The sequence below is a fragment of the Cynocephalus volans genome, chromosome 8 (assembly GCF_027409185.1).
Source record: "Cynocephalus volans isolate mCynVol1 chromosome 8, mCynVol1.pri, whole genome shotgun sequence".
Lineage (NCBI taxonomy): Eukaryota > Metazoa > Chordata > Mammalia > Dermoptera > Cynocephalidae > Cynocephalus > Cynocephalus volans.
Window position 1 is genome coordinate 114,679,701 of NC_084467.1, and position 20,863 is coordinate 114,700,563.

A 20,863-nucleotide genomic window follows, 5' to 3' on the forward strand; every position below is an offset into this window, starting at 1 on the left:
TAACCAACTTCTCACTATCCTCCCTCTCCCCTTCCCTTCCCAGCCTCCAATAACAAAATATTTTATAATATAAAGTGAAAAGTCCTAAAAAATAACCCACAACAATAAAATCTGTAACTTATAAAGTTAAAACAACTAATATAAAAATATACATGTAAAGGCAACATATAGATGTGTTAATAGGATATAAAGAGGACAGCAAGGGAATGAACAATGAACATGAAGTTTAGGAATGGGATGGGAGAGGTCGCATAGATGTAGTAGGTTATTGTTTTGGGGTTAATAGGAGCTTATAAAACATTAAAAACTGATCAGCTAACTAAGAATAGGTTATGCTTAGAAAATGATGAGAGTATGTCACAAAGCAAAAATTACAAGTAATGCTATTCTTTGCACATACGGTCTCTCTACAGGGGGAGTGGAGAAGTCACATATTGAACCAGACTGCAGAGATTCTAATTTAATAAAACATAAAGCAATTTTTCATTACAACTACTGTTGATTTCATTGGGAATGTCATTTTATAAGTGCAGAAATGTACTTCAGATGGAGTCACCTTAAGATCTTTTTTTATAGCTTGTTTTGGTTGTTTCCAATTTGGTAGCAAGAATACAGCACATACACCAAAACATCAGCAATGCCGCTATCAGTCACACACAAACAAGAACAAAATGTTTAGAGCCAAGCATTTATGCAGAGATAGCACATTAAGAGCTTTCAATCACACTTAAGTCAAGTGGTCATGACTGTACCCTTGTGATCCTTGCTAGGCCATTTCTCCCTCCTTTTCTATTCCTCAGCCCTAGGAGCTAAGGGCCCCCTGCCCTGCCACATGTCTCCACTGTGAAAAGAATGCAGTGCTTACTCAAATACTGCCCACTCTGTTCCTAGAGAACACACAGACTCAGGCACGGACGAGGTTGGCAGACCTTTTGCACAGCCTCGCATCGCCTGGGAGACAGTCTGTGAGAGAGGGATGGTATATGCTTGGAGAGAGCAGAAAGAATGGCACAGGCTGCTCCCTGGGGTCTCTGCATGTTACTCTGGGTAGGGGGCTAGTGGGCTGAGGCAGATGATGCACATGGGACATTCTCGTAGTTTTCTGTGTCATCTTCGTGGACACTGCCGCTACTGCTGGTCTGCCTTGCAGAGTCACCTGGCTGCACCTTCTTCAACTCTGAATAAAAGACTGCTGGTTCCTGGTGAAAAAAACCCCACAAACAATAAGTACCTAAACACAAGTGAGGAAGAGCAGAGAGAAAAGAAAGCCAGGAAATGTGACTCACCTCATCCTCCCGATGTACCCTGGGTGAATTTGCTGTTGGGTGGGAGAAAAGTATTAAACTGCGGGCAATATATTCCAATTTACAATCTACCTGCAATGCATTTCAAGCCAATCTTACCTCTGCTTCTTGTCTCCTGACTGTTTCCTCTGCTGAATTCTTCTAAGCCCTTACAGAAAAAGTCCTCCTCCCCTCAATATGTACACACACTATTAAAGCCTTTCCTCTGCCTACCGAATGCCTAGAACGACTTTCATGATGATTTCCTTCTTGCTCCTCTGCTTGTCACAACCCTAGCAGAGCACCTCCCGTCACCCGTCATGGGTCTCTATGACTGTATTGATCATCTGGGAGAAGGAGAAAAATATGATTTACTTCACTTTGCACAAGAAATTTGGAAGAGGCCAGAGAAGGGGTTGGCATTCTAAGACCACACAGCAGTTTCTCAAGAAGCCAAAGATTTGCAGTGGAGCACTAGGAAAATTCAGCGTGTGCATTTCTTTTATCCTTCCAAGGGATTCTTTGTATCTTTTTAATTTATTTATTCATATTCATCCCAGAAGCATTTATTGAACAATGACCTTCTAATAGGCATTAGGTAAGTTACAAGGAGACAGAAATGGCAGAAACTCAGTCCATATGATCAAGGAGCCTACAATTTTGAAGGGGAGAAATAGACATGGGAACAAATGCAATATTTATGTGCACCAAGGTGGAAACACATATTGAACAATGCTGTTGCCACAAAGACTAATCAGTTCCTCCGAGGTTAGGATTTGGGGAGAGGTGGAGAGAATCACTGTGAGTTTCACAGTGGTACCTGAGCTGTGTCCTCAAATGTGAGCAGGGGTCACCAGGTAAATGAGGAGCAAAGACATTTCAGGACAAATAAGAAGCATGAGTGCCAAAGCATGAAAATGCCGAGTTCAGTACTGGTAGAATAAGGACATAAGGCAAAGATGGAGGAGGTGTAAAGTGCAGAGAGGAAAGGGTCATGCTTTGAAATGGAGAGTCACTGATGATAGTTAATCTAGGCACTGATATGATCAATGGTGCATCTCAGAAGGATCATGCTGGAAACAGACTGTTGGAAGCTTGGAAGAGAACAAGATTAGAAATAAAAAGACCAGTTAAGAGAATTACAATTGTCTACACATTAGATTCTGAGAGGCTTAATTTAGTGTTTATTAATTCATTCAAAAAAATAATTAATTCATTAATTCATTCAAAAATATTTCAGGGGACCTCCAGTTTTGCAAGCATGAGCTAGATGCTATGGATACACTAGTTAAAAAGTCACAGAGTCTGTCCTCAGAGAGTTTATGGGGTAATAGTGGCAGTGTGGACAGGTAAGAGGGAGTTGATAGATTATATGATTGACAATATAGGAGAAACAGGTAAAGCCTTCCATGTTGGACTTGTGTTTAAGATGACTCTTTGATCAAAGACCTCTTGCTGGATCTGATAACCCCTTGCTGGTTGTCACATTTTGGGGAGGTGCTACAGGCATCTAGTACACAGAAACCAGGAGTGCTGCTAAGCATTCTAAAATGTACAGAACAGCTCCTGCAAACAGAGAACTATCCGGGTCCAAATGTCAATAAGTGCTGAAGCTGAGAAACCCTGATATAAAGGGTTTTCCCAAAGATAGCATCTCTTTTCCCAAGGGTAGCATCTCTTTTCCATCCTGAGATCCCTCTTGGAATGTGCTAGGGGCAAGCTCATCATGATAGATTGCCAGCTCACCTCTACTTGTCTGAAAGGTATCTCACCTGAATTTTCTTTTGTATGCTGGAAGCTCCATATCTGGGAATAAACCAGGTTGCTATCTCCAGGATTTACTGTGAAAAAAGATACAATATCATAGTTTGCTATAGTCAAGAGCCCAAATTCTAGACTCTCCTTCCCAGCCATCAAGTTTATAGCCATCTACTGTCCCCAATATAATGTTAGGAATGTCATTTTTAAATTGGATATGACAAGGCCATGGGCTGTTGCTCCTCCACCCTCCCATGTTCAAATCTGGAGCCCCCCACCAATAAAGAAAGTCCTCACCATTGCTGTACACTGGTTGCAGTGCCATCTGGGTTGGAGGCTCAGAGTAGATGGGATTTGGGGGGTCTATGCTGAAAGGCCTGGACGAGGAAGGCTCGGGACACTCTTTGGGACTGTAATGTGACAGAGAGGAAAGAGACAATAGATAAAAAGTACTTGTGAACTACTCAAAATCTCAGGGAAATCAACATCCAAAAAGGCACAGAGCTCAGCATGATTCATGTAAAAATATTGTGGCTGCTTCTGCATGGCTCTTTTGAGAAAATACCCAAAGGAGTGTGGCACAAGATTCAGGGCAGGACAGGCCAGGCAAGGACAGAGAGCAAAAGCCTCACAGTCTGAGGGCCTCTTTCATATGGTAAAAAATCATATTTGGCTAATTTTAAAAATATAAAAGCTTAAATATTTATATAAAAAGACTTCTAAACTCTTAAAAAACATAATCTCTGTCTTTTCTAAAAGGCTTCTTTTAATTTCCTACCTCATATTGTAATAATCTACTTTTCCTGTAAGATATTATGAGGGCTCTTCAAGAAAAGCATTGTGGTTTTTTTGTTTTGTTTTTGTTTTTTGTTTTTTAAGCTAATTTTTTTCTGCAGTTAATATTGTGAATTGAATTTTGTTAGCATTCAATAATCATTTCCTAAAATGGATGTATGAGTGGAGGAATGAGGAATGAGGGAATTAATTAATTGGAGCCTATAAAAGATGATGTCATTAGTGATCAATTCTCTACTGGAGCACTTTTAAGGAAGCAGATAAATTAACATGGATCACAAACAAAATGCATCCTGTGACGAAGTAGACGTCAAGTGAGTATTATTCACAAATATGACTGAAAGTGGCCTTCTGATCACATTTTTGGATTCCATAATAAGGTTAAAATGTTAATATAAAGTCCATTAAAATCTTCTTAAAATGTACATAATTCCATGTTCCTGTCTTGTAGGTATAAATAAATCATGAAAATGTTGGCCGCACAAGTGGAGACCTCACCTAGATGTTCCAGTGGCAGAAAGTTCTCCTGCAAAACAAAGGCACATTGATGGTAAGTGAGCTGTGTGGATAATATGCTCTACGTTAGAGTGCTCTATCCTATTATCAGATTGATTGTAGATCTCAGTATTGGCAATCTTAGGGAACATCCAGCTCCACCTCCCCCATGTCACATTATAGGTGAGGAAGGTGGGGTCTTAGAAGACAATTGCCCTGAATCGTACTTATTCTGAATCATTTCAATCATTAACAGCTACGCGAATAGCAACTCCAAGTAGCTATGAGTGAGCAGCAGAAGCGAGACATGTTAATATGTAACTCGGGACTAAGTTCTTCCTCCACACCCCTTCTTCTATCCTGACTGCAGCCCTATGACTTAGAAAACAAGGAGCCTGAGACCTACAGAGGCCAGCAGGGCTTAAAATTGACACAGAATCCGCACACAAGTATGAATCAATGGGACTATCACAGTAAGCTCAATCCTCTCTATTTCTCATTGTGATCCCTACAAATCCATTTCAGTGGCACTGAACTGAACGTCATTGGGGGTAAATATGGTTTCTCCATACCTCATCTTTCCATCTTTTCCACCTGGCTAATTCCAACCTATCTTTCCTCCTCCAGAGCTTCCTCTGATGCCAAAAGGCTGAGTTAAGTGACCTGCCTCCATGCACATATAACCATTTAATACTAAAACAACTACATTGTATCATAACTATCTATTTTCATGTTTGTCTCTCACTCTATCCTTTCTGAAAGGATGTGGTACTTGAGGTTGAAGATCTTGTCTTAATTTTTTTGTATTCCCAGTGCCATGACTAGCAGTTGAAAATAGTCAAATACAGATTTGTTAAACAAAGTATGTACTTTGAGAACTAAAAAAAATGACAAGTTGGGCTGGCCCCATGGCTCACTCGGGAGAGTTTGGCGCTGGTAGCGCCGAGGCCGTGGGTTCAGATCCTATATAGGGATAGCCAGTGTGCTCGCTGGCTGAGCGTGGTGTGGATGACACCAAGCCACGGGTTGTGATCCCCTTACTAGCTAAAAAAAAAAAAAAAAGGACAAGTTGACAGTTTTATAAAAAGTAAGTCTAATCTTGAAGTCTACCCTGTCAGCCTTAAAAATATAGAAGGTTTCCATCATCACTGATATATTGAAGTCCTTCTGGCCTACCGCTATAATAAGCTGCCTCCCAGTTTCCCATCCCTGTCAGCTGCCTTTTTCATCTGTCTTTATATCTGTCTTATTGGGCTCAGAGAACACAAAGTGAACAAACCAGCACTGACTCCCATGAAAAATAACTGAACAACGCCCGCAAGCCATGTCCTTGGGGACCAGGCCTCCTGAGTTAAGCTGGAGGTGTGTAGTCCTGATCTGGGCCTATATTTCTCTCCTCAGAGCAATGGCAATACACATCAATCAACAACCAGTATCTTCCCTGTGGGTGGGTTACCTCAGTCCCAGGATGCATCTGGATATCAGTTTATCTCCTCATCTATAAAAGAAAAAACTGAGACCCACAGAGCTGGCTATTTATAATACCAGCTAATAATTCCTGAGGACATATAGGCCAGGCACTATGCTAAGAAGTTTATTTAGATTGTCTCATAGCTCCTAAAAGGTAGATATTATTATAAAGAAAAAAGAAAAAAAAAATCCTGGAGTTTTGACAGTTTAATTTACTTGCCTAATATCAGGTTGTTGGCAAGTTATATTACTGGAATTTCAACCCAAGCAGTTCAACTGTAGAGTCAATAAATTTATCTTTCTTTTTGATAACTTTTAGGGTGAACTGAGGCAAGGAGCAGAAATCTTCACTTTTAGAAAAAATTGGAAGGTCTGAGCTCCTCCCTGAGAAATCTACTTAGTGATGAGAAAGGAGAATCTGCCATGAGGGGTACAGTAGGCAAGACTTTGAGAAGAGAAAGACAGAGATCCACTTGCTGCTTGGTGAACTATCATAATGAATTTGTTACTTAAAACAGCACTTTCAAAAAAATTCTGAAAAAAAAGTAAATAAATAAAACACTTCCTCTGGATCTGGCAGAGAGAACCACCTGGGCTTCTGTTTACATGGATCACATAAAATGACAGACAATATTCTTTTCTTCCCTGGTGTTGTACTAACTGAGCCATCTGTTTTTAAACATTATTAACTTCAGCACTGAAATTCTAGTGTCTTCTTCTAGTATGTTACAGATTAATAAATTAAATCGCAGGCAGACAATGAGAGAGAAAAAGGAAAAGTAATTTGAAAGTTGGAGGTGTAATTAGCCTTTCACAAGTCATCAAGGTATACTGGAGAGAGCATGAACTCAAGGGTTAGGAAGACCCTAACTAAGGTCTAACTCTGACTCTTAATAGCTATGTGAATTTGGAAAGTTTCTTAACTTCCCAAACCTTCATTTCTTCATCTTTAAAATAGTTATAATGATATTGGTTGAATTGTACTTACTTAATAAACAATTGATGGAATTAGACAAATTATAACATTGCATATAATAGACTCTAAATGAATGACAGGTTTTGTGAAGAGTACTATTGGGCTTAGTGTTCTTACACTGTTTATATATTTAAAAAATTATAAATACACACACATAATTTCATATGTAGTCTTATTTAAGAAAATACTAAGCAGCTTTGAAATATCAGTTTGGTGTCATGTTTCTTACAAAGAAGCAGACAGATGGAGGCTCATTGATTGACTTGAAAATAAAAGTAAGAGGAAAATGCTTGATCAGAATCTTTAGGGAAAATATGTAAGGTTTTCTATTAATTGAGGTCCAAATGTTTTATTTGTTTATTTGCTTGGTTTTCAGTATAAACCATGAGAAAAAGATTATATAAACATTTGGCCTGACAGAAAAGGAGATGCCATGTCATATTCCACATGTAGGGCCAGACAAAAAGTAAAGAATTAGCAATTACAAAATCTAAAGTCTTGAGATCTTACAAGCCAAAACACTGAATAAAAGAGTTCATACATTTAAAGATTTCTGATTAATAAAAAAAAAAAAAAAATTCAGAGAATAAAAAGCAGTTACAGAAGAACAAAGATAAAGATGACAGCAGATTTCTGGTTGGAAACAATGCACATGAGAAGATTGTGGAAAAACATCTTTACAGCAATGAAAGAAAAAAATGTCTACCTAGAATTCTTTACCAGCAAAGATATATTTTATAGATTAATGAAAAATAAAGACTTTTACAGACATATAAAAGCTACAGACCTATACTATTAGAAATGTTAAAAGAAGGGCCTGCCCCGTGGCTCACTCGGGAGAGTGCGGCACTGGTAGCGCTGAGGCTGTGGGTTTGGATCCTATATAGGGATGACCTGTGTGCTCACTGGCTGAGCGTGGTGCAGACCACACCATGCCGAGGGTTGTGACCTCCTTACCAGTCAAAAAAAAAAAAAAAAAAAGAAAAAGAAATGTTAAAAGAAGTCCCTTGGGCAGAAAGAAAATAATACCAGATGGAAATATGGATATACAAAAAGAAATAAAGAATATTACAACTGTCAATATGTAGTAAACACATAATATTTTTCTCACACCATGGAATACTACTCTGCCATAAAAAAGAATGAAATACTTCCATTTGCAGCAACATGGATGAACCTGGAGATACGTATGTTGAGTGAAATAAGCAAAGCACAGAGAGATAAATACCGCATGTACTCACTCATATGTGGGAGCTAAAAGAGACAGAAGGAAGGAAAGAAAGACCACAGTAGTGCGTTGGACTTGCAGAGGGAGAGAACATTCCTTGGGCTACAAAGTGGAGTGGGGGGAAAAAAGGGGGAGGGTGTGGATAATTGGGTAGGGGACATGGGGTATAAGTGTAATTTGGGGTAATGGGCATGCTGCCAGTATGAATCTGGCCCTCACATCATGTGCATGAGGGGTGACAATCAGCTTTGTATCTCATGAATATTCATAACCAATAATAAAAAAAAGATAACTTCACTCCCCCCAAAATATTTTTCTCATATGTAGATATCTTTAAAAGATGAATTATTGTTTACAAAAATAGTAACAATGTAGCTGGGGGGAGAAAATAGAAGTACAGTACAGTAGGATTCTTATACTATATGTGAAGTGATATAATATCACTTGAAGATAGACAGTGATATGTTAAAGATGCATACTATGAACTCTAAAAAAATCACTAAAATCACAAAACAAATAATTATAGCTAATAAGCCAACAAAGGAAATAGCATGGAATCATAAAAATGCTCAATTGATCCTAAAGTAAATAGAAAAAAAGGAAGAGGAAAAAAAATGGAACAAATAGAAAAACAGACAAATCCCACCATATCAATAATTACATTAATGTAAGTGGTCTAAATACTTCATTTAAAAGGTAGAGACTGTTATATTGCACTTTAAAATAAGCATGAATTAACCATACACTATCTATTAAAATGCACTTTAAATACAGGGGCACAAAGAGGTTAAAAGTTAAAGGACGGAAGAATAAATTCCATGCTAACACTAATTATATGAATACATTAATATCAGACAAAGATGATTTCAGAGTAAACAATCCTACGAAGTATAAAGAAGACTATTTCATAAGGATAAAGTGGTTAATTCATCAAAAACACATAACAATTTCAAACATTTATTCACCTGATAAGTCACATAAAATTTTAAAAGTAAAACCTAATAGAATTGCAAGAAGAAATGGACAAATCCATAATTTTAGGTAAAGATTTCAATATCTCTATCTCAATAATTGGTAGATCAAGTAGACAGAAAATCAGTAAGGACGTAGGAGAACTGAGCAACACTACCAGTCAAGCTCACCAGCAGACCCACACTATAAGAAATGTTAAAAGAAGTCCTTTGGGCAGAGCAAAAATGATACCAGGTGGAAATATGCATATTCAAAAAGGAATGAAAAAACTGGAAGTGATAAATTAGTGGGTATTACCTCAACACCAAGTCATAAAAAGGCATGACAAGGAAAGAAAACTTCCAACAAATATCCCCCATAAGCATGGAGTGAATCTTCTTAACAAAATTTTAGCAAATCATATCCAACAATCATGGCCAAGTTGGATTGACCCCAGAAATGCAAGGGCTGCTTCAACATTCAAAATTTGCCTTATATTAAGTTTTTAAAAAATCATATGATTATTTCAATCAATGTAAAAATATCATTTAGCAAGCACCTATTGCTGTAAAATTCTCAGCAAATTAGAAAAAGTAGGGGTTTCCTCAGCCAGGTACAAAGCACCTACAAAAACCCCCACAGCTAACATAATATTTAATGGTGAGAGACTGAATAATTCCCCCTAAGATCAGGAACACGACACCACTTGTGCTCTCACCACTCCTATTCAACATCATACAGGAGGTTCTAGACAATGCCATCAAGCAAGAAAAAGAAATAAAAGAAATTAAGACTGGGAAGGGGGCCGACCCTGTGGCTCACTTGGGAGCATGCAGCACTGGTAGCACCAAGGCCGCAGGTTCGGATCCTATATAGGGATGGCTGGTGCACTCGCTGGCTGAGCATGGTGCAGACAGCACTGAGCCAAGGGTTATGATCTTCTTACTGATCAGAAAAAAGAAAAGAAAAAAAAAAAAAAAAAAAAAGACTGGGAAGAAAGGAGTAAAACTGTCTTTATTAGCAGGCAACATGATCATCCATGCAGAAAATCTGAAAAAATCTATAAAACAGATACTAGAACTAATAAGTGAGTTTATCAAGGTTTCAGGATATATAATTAATGTACCAAAACCATTTGTATTTTATATACTATCAACAATCAGAAATTGAATTTTTAATCTCATTCTCAGCATTCTCTATTAATTGTATCCAAGAGTCACTATATTTGGCTGGTATCCAAATATATCTCAGAGTTTATGGTTTGTACTATGATGATTTTTCATTCTTTGTTACAAATGAAGGGGTTTCTCTACTTTTTTTGTCCTTTTTGTTTTCAGTAAGCTTTGGAATAGAGATGACACAGTTAATAATTAACTTTCTAATTTTTAATTGGAAGCAAAACTCTGCTATCTCACACTTAAATCTCAAATTAAATACATGAGGTAAAAACTTCATTGAGAAGTTTATCCTATCTTTTCTGTGACTATTACATACAGAATGACAGTGAGCAGTACTGTAGAACTGAGTGTCTAGTACTTGGAAGGGAATAATTGGCATTTATAGGATGCATTACACAACTCCAAATTTTTATAGCAATGGAAAAAGTCACAACATCAAAAGGTAAGACATAGACACCCACCCAATCTCCTCTGGGTCCTGAGGTGACCCAGCAGAGCAGCAGTAGTGGCGAGACCAAGGATGCCGAGCAGCCCCCCGATGACTCCAGCAGTGGTAAGGCCAGTTCTGATCCTGGAAGTCCCTGAGTGGGGAGATCTATACTTGAGTTTCAGTAGCAAAGAGTTTTGAATCTAGACAAAAGCCATGCAGGTAGGAGCTAGAGATCTATCAGGGCAGGTATTTGCCAAATTCTTCTTTCTCCATTTGAATTACCACCAGTATAATTTGTAATTATTCAAAACAATGGCATCTAAAGGGTGGTTAGCAGAATATAAGATTAAATTTTATTTCCTTTCCCTCTCCTCCATGAAATCAATATCAATCTCCAGAAGCTCTAGGCCTTGGTGTGAATGTTCAAAAACTCCTTGACACTGGTAGAATATGTACGATCTATTGGAAAAATATTTTATTGACCATAACTGTAACCTTTAGTCCGGGTACCATTAACCCACCTGTGACTTTGAGTGCCACTGTCTCACTGCGCTGGGCCCCCAGGCCATTGGCAGCTTCACAGGAGAAATTTCCAGAATGTTCTGCAGTCAGAGAGAGGTTGAAGTATGCTCCTCCTCCAGAGGGGGCTGAGCTGTTCCCCAGGGTGACATTCTCATGATAAAACCAATACAGGATCGGAGGAGAGCCTCTCAGGGCCTCACAGTGAAGCTCCATTATGTTGCCAACTACAGCCTGGACCCCTGGGGCCCTGAGGGTGAGGACAGGGCGAGACACTGGAACTGAGGGAGGAAAAATAGTTCTTTGGCAGTTTTGCTTAAGTATGCATTTAAAAGAACTTAATAAAGGAATATACAGCATAGTTTAGTAGTAATCACATGGACCTGGATTCAGAAAAGCCTGGGCTTTAATTCTTTCTCTGCCTCTGTAATATTGATTTTTAATTTCTCTAAGTCTCAGTTTATTCCTCTGTAAAATGGAACTAATAATAGATTATGTCTCAAGCTATTTTAGTAAGAATAATGTGTGTAAAGTGTTCAATAAATGATAGCTGTTATTATCAACAGAAATAATAACTAAGATCAAGGTTTTTTTCTGATCATTCCTGAATCTCAGCTCTAAGACCAAGACTTTCACACCTGTCTAAAGTAGGACCTCATTACTCTCCACCCAAACCTTGCTTTATTTTTCTACATAGCATTTAGCACTATCTACGATCTACCTATCTGCCCATTCATCTATCTAGAACTGTTGTGTATCTGATTCCCTCAATAGAACATAAGTTCCATAAGAAGGGAGACTTATCTGTTCATTCCTGTATTTCCAGCTGCTGGAATTTAGCCTGCCATGTAAAAGTGCTTAATAATTCACCAATTATTGATTGAATAGATGACTGAATTGATACAAATTGGCACAAAAATGTCCAGATACAGCACTAGCAACAATGATTTCCATTTTAATTCATGTGTATAGAAATAGGACACCGAGAAGAATAGAAAACCATTAGTGTGGAATGTGAACTGTCAGATTGCTGTTTCTGCTAAGTTGTGAGTAAATCTGGATGAACCAATCTGTGTGCAGTGCTTTAGATATAAGCTGTGTGCATCATTGGCAAGAGAAGGTGGGTAAGATCTTCAGCCTGATTTTCTTCAGAGATTGGTAAAGGGGAGTGAGTGTGAACGTGGGGACCTTACCCTGAACAGCAATGATTAGACTTGAAAATGAGCCATCTGCTGGCTGCAAGAAAGATAGCACCTGCTATCTCCTCATGGTAGAGATGCCAAATCCTAGTACCGGAAATGTAAATTCCTGCTAAACTGAAACAGATGGTTTGTTTGGCCCTTCTGTGTGTCCTCTGCAATGTAAAGTGACCTGGGCGGGATGCAGAGGGTCTGAGGGTGAAGTCTTTATATGCTGCTTTGTGCATCTTGGTGTGCCTTTCCACCCACATCTCTGGGCTTCTGCATTCTGGGAGCAGATCCCCAGCTTTTTCCATTGCATGCCTTCCTCCAGGGCTCACTGAACTCTGGTATCATATGCACATTCCGCTAAAATTGGAGAATTCTAGGGCTGAAAGAGACCAAGACCATCAAGTTCAGTGGTCTCCAAGGTGGGGTGCAAGATGTCTCATTGGGGTGTGAAAAGAAAATATAAGAATATATTAAGAACATTTAGTTTCCAGCTTGAAAGTAAGAAACATGTTTAGCTTTACTAATATTCGAGTTGGTGCTCCTGCTCAGGCCACATGTCACATGTGACCTTTTAACGGTACTCATATTGTTAATACTTTTCTAAATTCATGCCATGGAGATAATATTTCATAAAATATTGTTGAAAATATTTACATTTCTGTGTAGTTTTATTACCAGGAAATGTAAATAAGTGAACTTTAAAAATTCCTATCTGCACCCTTAAAAAGCCATGGAAACAGAATGTTGCAGCTAGATTATTATTCTTCCAAATTCATTTGGAACCCATTTGTTATAAATTCAAACATGCAGCACTTCCCACTTACTTTAAAAGAGTGGCTGGTTGACATCCAGGAAAATGTAAACTTACTAGCCAAATTTCAATGAAAGTCTTTACACAGTGTATGGGATTGAAAAATGAGTGCCAATGGATTTGAAAGACCAACAGTGATGCTCGGCTTCCACTTGGATCTACATATATTGGTAAGATGGCTTTTAAGCAACAACATCCACTGATACCAGTTGGAGTAATCCAACCTGAGAAACAGACCTCAGATAACTGTACCACAAGAAGTAAACTAAGGTTTTCAAAATAAATGAAGTATATTCAATTATAACTTTAGTCCAAGATTCTAAGTCAAAGTTTTCAAAATGCTTATTTCATCCTTATTTAATTAATATTTCTCTGTTTTGCAATGTGCACATTAAGTTAGTACAGTCGTACATATAATTAGTAAATAAATATTCGGGGTGCATATTCAATACTTTTGACTGAAAGTAATGTGGGATAAAAAATTTTTGTACTTCTGTGACTTATGTGACTCAATTATTTTATAAGTGAGGATACTGAGGACAAGACTAGAAAAGAGGCTCATTCAAGGTCGTATAAATAAATATTTTCTTGTTTGAGACTGGAATCCCAGTTTCAGCATATTCTCTGGCACTCCCAGGTTCTAATACCTCCCTAAGTCATAACCCACGTTTGACCCATAGGAAAGGTCATTATTAACCAAAATGTCATTAAGTGTTATAATAGTTTGGAATCTTTGGAGAACAAGAATCTATGGCAAAATCCAGAGAATGTAAAGGTTTGAGTCACTGGGAATCACCGTATCTTTTATCCTGCTATCTTCTCCTATGTCCCGGTGCCCTATTCCACCCTCCAAATTCTGGGCACTTTGAAATAACAATGGTTTGGACCAGGGGGTCAGGAGGATCTCTCCTAAGTTGCTGGGCTCATGGCTCATTGCCAATATGGGCTGGAAGTGAGAAATACAAGATGACTTGGTGACCCTGGTGAAGAAAAATTTTGTTAGGGGATACTGAGGACATCAGATTAAATCAGACTACTGACCTCAAAGAGTCAGAAGGCATTTGGAGAAAGTAAAAAGGCCAGATAGGTCACTGGAATCTGGAGGCCACGAGAGAGCCCTGCTGCTCTGATGGATGGTGTTATCCACAGGAAGAGACACTTTGCTTAACAGTCCACGGAACCAAGTAGGGATTTAGATTGGATCAGGGTAGGGGCAGAAAACAATGCCAAGAAATGGCATGGTCATTTTTCCTGGACAAAGGAATTCAGAAATAGAATTTTTAAACCACGTTCCTTTGTCAGTGTGAAGGTTAATTTTAGATGTCAACTTGATTAGATAAAGGAATGCCGAGAAACGTGGTAAAGCTATCTTTTTTAGGTGTGTCTGTGAGAGTGTTTCCAGGAGAGATTGGCATGAGAACTTGAGTGGACTGGGTGGGAAAGATCTGCCCTCAATATGGGCCAGAACCATCCAATCCAATGGGGGCCCAGAATAAACAAAAAACGGAAAAAAAAAAAAAAAAAGGCAAATCACTCCCTCTATCCGCTGGATCTAGGAGATGCTCTTCTCTCCTGTCTGTGGATGTCACAGCTTGAGACTCTTCAACTTTTGTGTTCTGGGACTTACACCAAGGACACCATTGTCTTCCCTGGTTTTGAGGCCTTTGGACTTGGACTGAGCCACATACAGGCATCCAGTTTGCAGATGGCCTATTGTGAGACTTCTCTTCACAATCATGTGAGCTAATTCTTCTAATACAGCCCTTCTCTTATATTTATAACATATCCTATTGATTTTCTTTCTCTGGAGAACTCTGACTAATACAGTCAGTAATTGTTGAACTATCACCATATATCTGGTATTTTGGAAAGTCTCTGTGCCTCTACTAGAAAAAAACTGTGTGGATTATTTGGCTATTGATGACAATGACAGAAGAAATAAAGGAATGGTCTGTTACTGAGTGTGGAATCACAAGAAAGAATCCCAGAACTCCTAGGTGGAGGCAGAAAAAGTGAGGTATCTGCTGGGATATCATGCCAGCAAATACCCCAGTGGAGCTCTGTTCATGAGAAGACATACCCTGTTGTTGGCTGTTAACTGCTGTGGCCATATCCTGCTTACCTGTGACTTTGAGACTCACTCTGTGACTGTGCTGCACTCCCAGGCCATTGTCAGCCTCACAGGAGTAGTTTCCAGAGTATTCTGTGGTCAGGGAGAGCTTGACGGACACTCCTCCTCCAGAAGGGGCTGAGCTCCTCCCCAGGGTGACATCTTCATGATAAAACTGGTACAGGATTGGGGGAGAGCCTCTCAGGGCCTCACAATGAAATTCCACCATGTCCCCCACCACAGCCTGGGTCCTGGGCATCCTGAGGGTGAGGACAGGGCGAGACACTGGAACTGAGGGAGACAAAAGTGCTGTCAGAAAGGGACTCCAATGCTGTGACAGATTCATAGCCCCACTCAAGGAGCCTAGAAATAGACACAACCCTTTATTGTTTCTGTTTCCCACTGGCCACACTTTCCTCATCTAATAATCAGAAGCCTTGTCCCAAAACTGTGAGAAGTAATCCTGAGTACTTTTGTTTTCATCGCTACTCAGTCCTCTCTGCAAGGAGTAGAGTGTCTTCAAGTTATTCTTCCATCGTTGCCATTCCTTGAGTACCTTTTAAATCTTCACATTTCTGTTCCTTTGCCCCCTTCAGAAGATCCTCGCCGTTGACAGAGAACCTAAACCCTGGCTTGCAAACTAAGGCTGAGTAAAAGGAATCAGAAACTTACTTCTCACAGTGACTGTAATCCGCTGGCTGATGATGGGGCCGTGAGTGTTGTCAGCTGCACAGTAGTACCGCCCTGCATTGTGCTCCTTCATGTTGGGAATCTGCAGCTCTGCCATCAGGGAGCTCTGGGCCTTCCTGCCCACATTTCGTACTATTCCTTCTCTGTGCCAGGAGAATGTGATAGTACCTGTGCCCTTGGCTACTGAGCAGATCAGGGTCAGGTTTTCTCCTTCAACCAGCTGCCCCCCAGGAGGCTGGATCTCTAGATTCACATCAGATACAGGGACTCCTGGGAGGACACAGGATGACATGTGATGGTCCCAATGGCAGGGACCTCAAGGTCAAGGAGAAGGCTGGTGCTGCCATCAATAGGCAAATAGCAGCAGCTACAATAGGCAGGGGTCCAAAGTAGGAAATAAGAAATTGATTCTGTATATTATTATAAAGAGAGCAATATCCCTCCCCACTCTCAAAAAGATTCCCATCCCTGGGGAATGTGGTTACAGGGTCAAGATCTTCCTAAACCTAACGTTGCCTGCAGTCACATTTTATGGGCATTTATCTGTAAGGAAGCCTTGATGCACCAATAGACTATAGAATAATAGAAAAGACTAGAGATGTTACTTTTATCCTGATGTGACTTTACTCAGAATCCAAACCTCTCTCATATCCTTCAAGACTCTTTCAGTTGCACCTCCATGTCCCCACATTCTTCTCTGACTATTGCATATCATATTCATTTTTCTCTTTTCTGATTATTTCGGTATGAGTTTTGGTCAACAAATGGAAGCATCATAAGGACTTCTCGAAACTGCATGCTGTCAGCTGTGTTTCTAGTTGTCTATTGATTCATGAGAGAATATATCCTGTATATCTCTGCCATCTTTTGAGTGCCATAGGGTTGGGCACCTAGTAACTGATCAATAGCTACTATTACCTTACCTACATGGAAGAGAATGTTCTAGGAAATTTAGGCCAATGCTGAGCCTACAGAAGGAAGGATACCAGGATAGCTGGGTGCTCCTCTCTATTAAGTCTACCATTGCAGGGGGTAGGAGATGGCACTGTTCTGCTCTCCTCTCCTCAGCTCTCACTCTGGAAGAGCAGCCCCTTAGACACTCACTCTGCACGTGTATCTGGAATCTTTGGCTCTTCTTTACAATGCTGTGAGTCACTGTCTCTGCTTCGCACCAGTAGGACCCTGAGTCTTCACTCCACGTGGCTGGGATCTGGAGCTCTGCAGAGCTGCTCCAGCCTGACCCCAGGATATGGACATCTCTGAAGAAGCGGAACTGGAGCTGGACATCTGGCCTCTGTGGAGAGAGCTGGGTCTCACAGGTCAGAGTCATGGGGCTCCCCTCCGTGGGCAAGGAGGAGCTAGCTGTCAGCACAGGACTTGGAAAGAGCTCTAGAAAGAAGAAAAAACACAATTGCAGGGCAGCAAAGCTCAGGACTCCCAGAGAAATGCACCTGAGTTTTTAGCACCAGCCATCACTAGATAGAGAACGATGCAGATGGAAACATCTCCCTGCTATTGCTGGTCTGTAGGAGGAGACTTTTCATAAAGTCCTCATGGATGAACACCCTCCCTCAATCCCACCCATTCTGTTTCCTGCCAAGCCCTATTACCCGCAGGAGTATAAACATTACCTTGAACTTGGATCCTTAGATGTTTTGAAGTTTCTTTCCATGATCTCAAAAGATATTTCCCTGAAGCTCTACAATGATATACACTATCGTCCCTGGAGACTGAAGTTAGTAAGATGGAGTTTGAGTTCTTAGAAATATGAAGTTGTTCTCCATTTTTGTAGTAATTCCTTTCACTAATTTTATTTTCATCTTTGCCTTGGCATTTCAAAACTACATTGTCTCCTTCAAAGACAGGGTGTGGAGCCTGGAGGATCAGCCAGTCTGCAAAGAGTGGAGGAACACACTCAATTTAGCCCCTGCTGCTTCTTTCTTCATTCTCATCTCTGCCTATCAGGCAAGAGCTACAGCCCACACATGCCTGCCAATATCCCCTAGCAACGTTTCCAACATGGCCTTAACACCAGATTCTCCCCTGCCCTAGGAGAGTGAACTAATTCCCAGAAGATGTCCTGGAGAAATGTGCACACGTGTCCTTAAACAAAGAAGAACTTTATCCCATACCTTTCTTCAGACCTGGGTCTGTTTCTTCCTGGTGGCCTCTGGGTTGCCAACATTTCTCCGACTAGAGGAGATGACTAGTGCTACCGCCCTGTCTCCTTATCTTCGCCCCGTGGTCAGCACATTGAACATCCCCGAGCCTGTTTGCAACTCTGCCTGGGATCCCTGCATTAACCTCACCCTCAGACACTGTCTGGTGGCTTGACTTCAGAGACTCCCCTCTCCCTCCTCACCAGATGAAAATTCCACATGCACAGCATCACTGAGGGAGGATCTTTGGGTCTTGCATTGGTAATATCCAGACTTTCGAATTTGAATCACTTTGGATTTTTTAAATGAGTTTCCATTATAATACCAATATACATCTTCCCTGGCTGGAAAATGGGATTCCCTGCATGTGAGAGTCACGCTCTCTCCTTCGAAGGTCGGGGACCATGGAGGACTGAAGAAAAGTACAGCTTTTGGAGGCACTCCTGAAAAGGAAGTGGAAACATGGAGACAGGTGCAGCTGAATGAGAGGGTACAGGACAGAGGAGGCCCAGCCTGCAGCTAGGAGCTTCCATAGGCTAATTCCCAGTCAGAACCAGGGTTGGAAATGGAGCAGAAACAACCTGGAGAAATGACTGGACAGAATCTATTCTTCCTCTTCCTCTGCCTAGCCTAGAGGTAGGCAAGTGGGTGTCCTAGGGGACAGTTCTCAGGTCCCTGGTATGGGCTGAGAAAAGCTTGGGAGATGTCATTTGTAGTTGCACAAACATTGTGAAGGCCTCAGAGGGTGGGCTGATTCTGAAGTGTTCTATGCATTCCTGTCAGGGAAAAAGTGAACCTGGGATGTACATACTGCAGAAACATTTTCTAAACTCTAGAATACCACTTCATACTTGGTTGTTAACACTTAACAAACAAGATATTTTTCACTTTCATTACTTTTAAGCTTTGCTTAGTTTGAGATTCTATGGGGAAGGCAACTTTTCTCCACTTTCTAAGTTGAACACAATCAATAATTGAGGGATATAAACTATTTGAACAAAGGAGGATGGGCTGCTTGAGAAACGAGACTTGTGCATAGATTTGCAACTGGCTGATGGACCCAGACACCGAGGCCCAGTGACATGAGCTCCTTTTGAAGATGTATAAAGATTTTACTGTAGCATTTTCCTCTGTCAATGGGTGCTATTTCTATGTCCTTTCATAGCGGCACTAGCTTGGACATACACAGGGAGAGGTCTTAGGGAATAGAGGTCAGATCTGATTGTCTCTCAGTGTCAGCCTGCTGCCTCTGCCCTTCCCTCTGTGAATGCTTCCTTCCTATCTACACTGAGGCATCTCAGTAATGGGGAAAGAGCTGGAGACTGGAGAAGTCAGAAGAGGGTCTATTCCCCCAGCATAGTGACATGTTGGACGCCAGAGCGGCAAGGCCACTGACGTTGGCACAACTCTGCAGCCCTCATTTACAGGCGCTGGGACAGGCTGAGCTAGCCGAGGGGACCAAGGCTTAGAGGTCGGGAGGAACAAAGAGAAGAGGAAACTCACCTGATTGTTCTCTTTCCGGAGCTGTGAGGGAGCCAAGATTCAAAGATTAGCACAGAGCAATGTTTCCTGAATCTTTTCAATTAGACACTCAGAAATTTTCTAACCAACCCAGCCATGACTGCTTCTTTAGCTTTTCTTTCCCAATTCTTCACTCCCATTCTATATCACCCATCACCCCTAAACAACAAGAAAAAGTAGCCTGCAAATTATTTATTTATTTATTCATTTAAAAAAAGGTTAGTTTAATAGGTTTTTAAGGAAGGAAAAAATCCGCTATAAACATGGCATGACTCGCGGCCACAGCCCTGGCCCTCTCTTTGCTACTGCTTCACACTTGTTTCCTTCCGTCTCTTCTCTAGCCTGAACTGAGCAGTGCAGAGGCAGGCAAGGACTTGGAGAAATGGCTTATGCTCTGCTCATGTCTTGAACTTTCTTCCTACTGTTCCTCCTATATTTTAAATCTCTGGTTACATTTTGGCTTAAAACCTCAGGAAGGGAGTTATGGTTCTCCGTAGACCTCTCACTAGCCACAGTTTTGAAGGTAACTGTTTATCTGAAAAATTATTTTGTTTGAGGATAAGAAAAAGGAATGTAGAGTTGTGGTCTGGCAGAAAGAAAAGTTCAAGGTTCCTATGAGAGAAAAAAAGGCAATGGGTGAGAAACCAAGGGCAACATACTTGGCTTGCTCTGATGGTAGCATTCAGTGTCTTTTGCTTTTCCTGGGAACCCAGCTCTGCTCATTTCCCATTTCTTGCTCTCTGTCTCTGAACCCCAAGTGGAAGCAGAAATAGAAGCTCCTTAACTTTTCTCCTGGCCAGCTTTAGGAACTGAGGTCACTGTCCCTGCCCAGCCCATCTACTCACCCAGGATTAGCAGTAGCAGCAGCCTCAGATGCATGGGGACCTGGCTCTGCTAAGGGCAGGGAATGTCTGTCTTACCAAAAGTCAGGCTTATCTTGTATTCAAGAAAGAGGATCGATGGTGACTATTCAGTTGAGACCTGTAAGAATTAAAAGCAGAAGTAGAAGAAATTAGCATCGCACCCTGCCTTGGGTTCTCAACTTATGAACATGGCTGCCTTCCTAAATGCTCTTTGCACTTCAATACTAGCAGTTGTGCATTTCTAGATGTTGGTCATATTCTAACAGTTCAGGTCTCTCAGAAAAAACATTTACAAGGCTATGTCTGTGTTCTCTGAAAATGCCAAGCTGTGAATTTGCTAGTATTCAAATAACTTTTTCTTCATTTCTCAATTGGAAAACCCCTTTATTCTCTCAAATTCACACAGCTTTTGGTTCTACATGAGGATCCTAACATA

The 20,863-nt window shown here is 40.6% G+C and overlaps 1 protein-coding gene across 1 annotated transcript; it reads right to left on the reverse strand.

The window, feature by feature from the left end:
• Window positions 1-1,055: 1,055 nt before the first annotated feature.
• FCRL3 (Fc receptor like 3) lies at window positions 1,056-20,443 on the reverse strand. Its single transcript, XM_063105854.1, has 13 exons — window positions 20,410-20,443; window positions 19,547-19,567; window positions 18,247-18,486; window positions 17,516-17,776; window positions 16,989-17,273; window positions 15,867-16,154; window positions 15,207-15,485; window positions 11,086-11,364; window positions 10,592-10,715; window positions 3,339-3,493; window positions 3,056-3,124; window positions 1,287-1,318; window positions 1,056-1,199 (listed from the first exon to the last, which is right to left on the reverse strand). Exons 1-13 carry the CDS (start codon window positions 20,441-20,443, stop codon window positions 1,056-1,058), a joined length of 2,211 nt encoding a protein of 736 aa, XP_062961924.1.
• Between the last annotated feature and the right edge of the window lie 420 nt (window positions 20,444-20,863).

What these genes read in the sequence shown, in the direction of transcription:
- FCRL3 (XM_063105854.1), bottom strand. Translation starts at nt 20,443, where the DNA reads ATGCATCTGAGGCTGCTGCTACTGCTAATCCTGG. An exon ending in AGTGGCACTCAAAGTCACAG is followed by an intron (nt 10,716 to 11,085) that starts GTGGGTTAATGG and finishes CTCCCCACTCAG; the next exon opens with GGACTTCCAGGATCAGAACT. An exon ending in GGGTACATCGGGAGGATGAG is followed by an intron (nt 1,200 to 1,286) that starts GTGAGTCACATT and finishes TTTTTTCACCAG; the next exon opens with GAACCAGCAGTCTTTTATTC.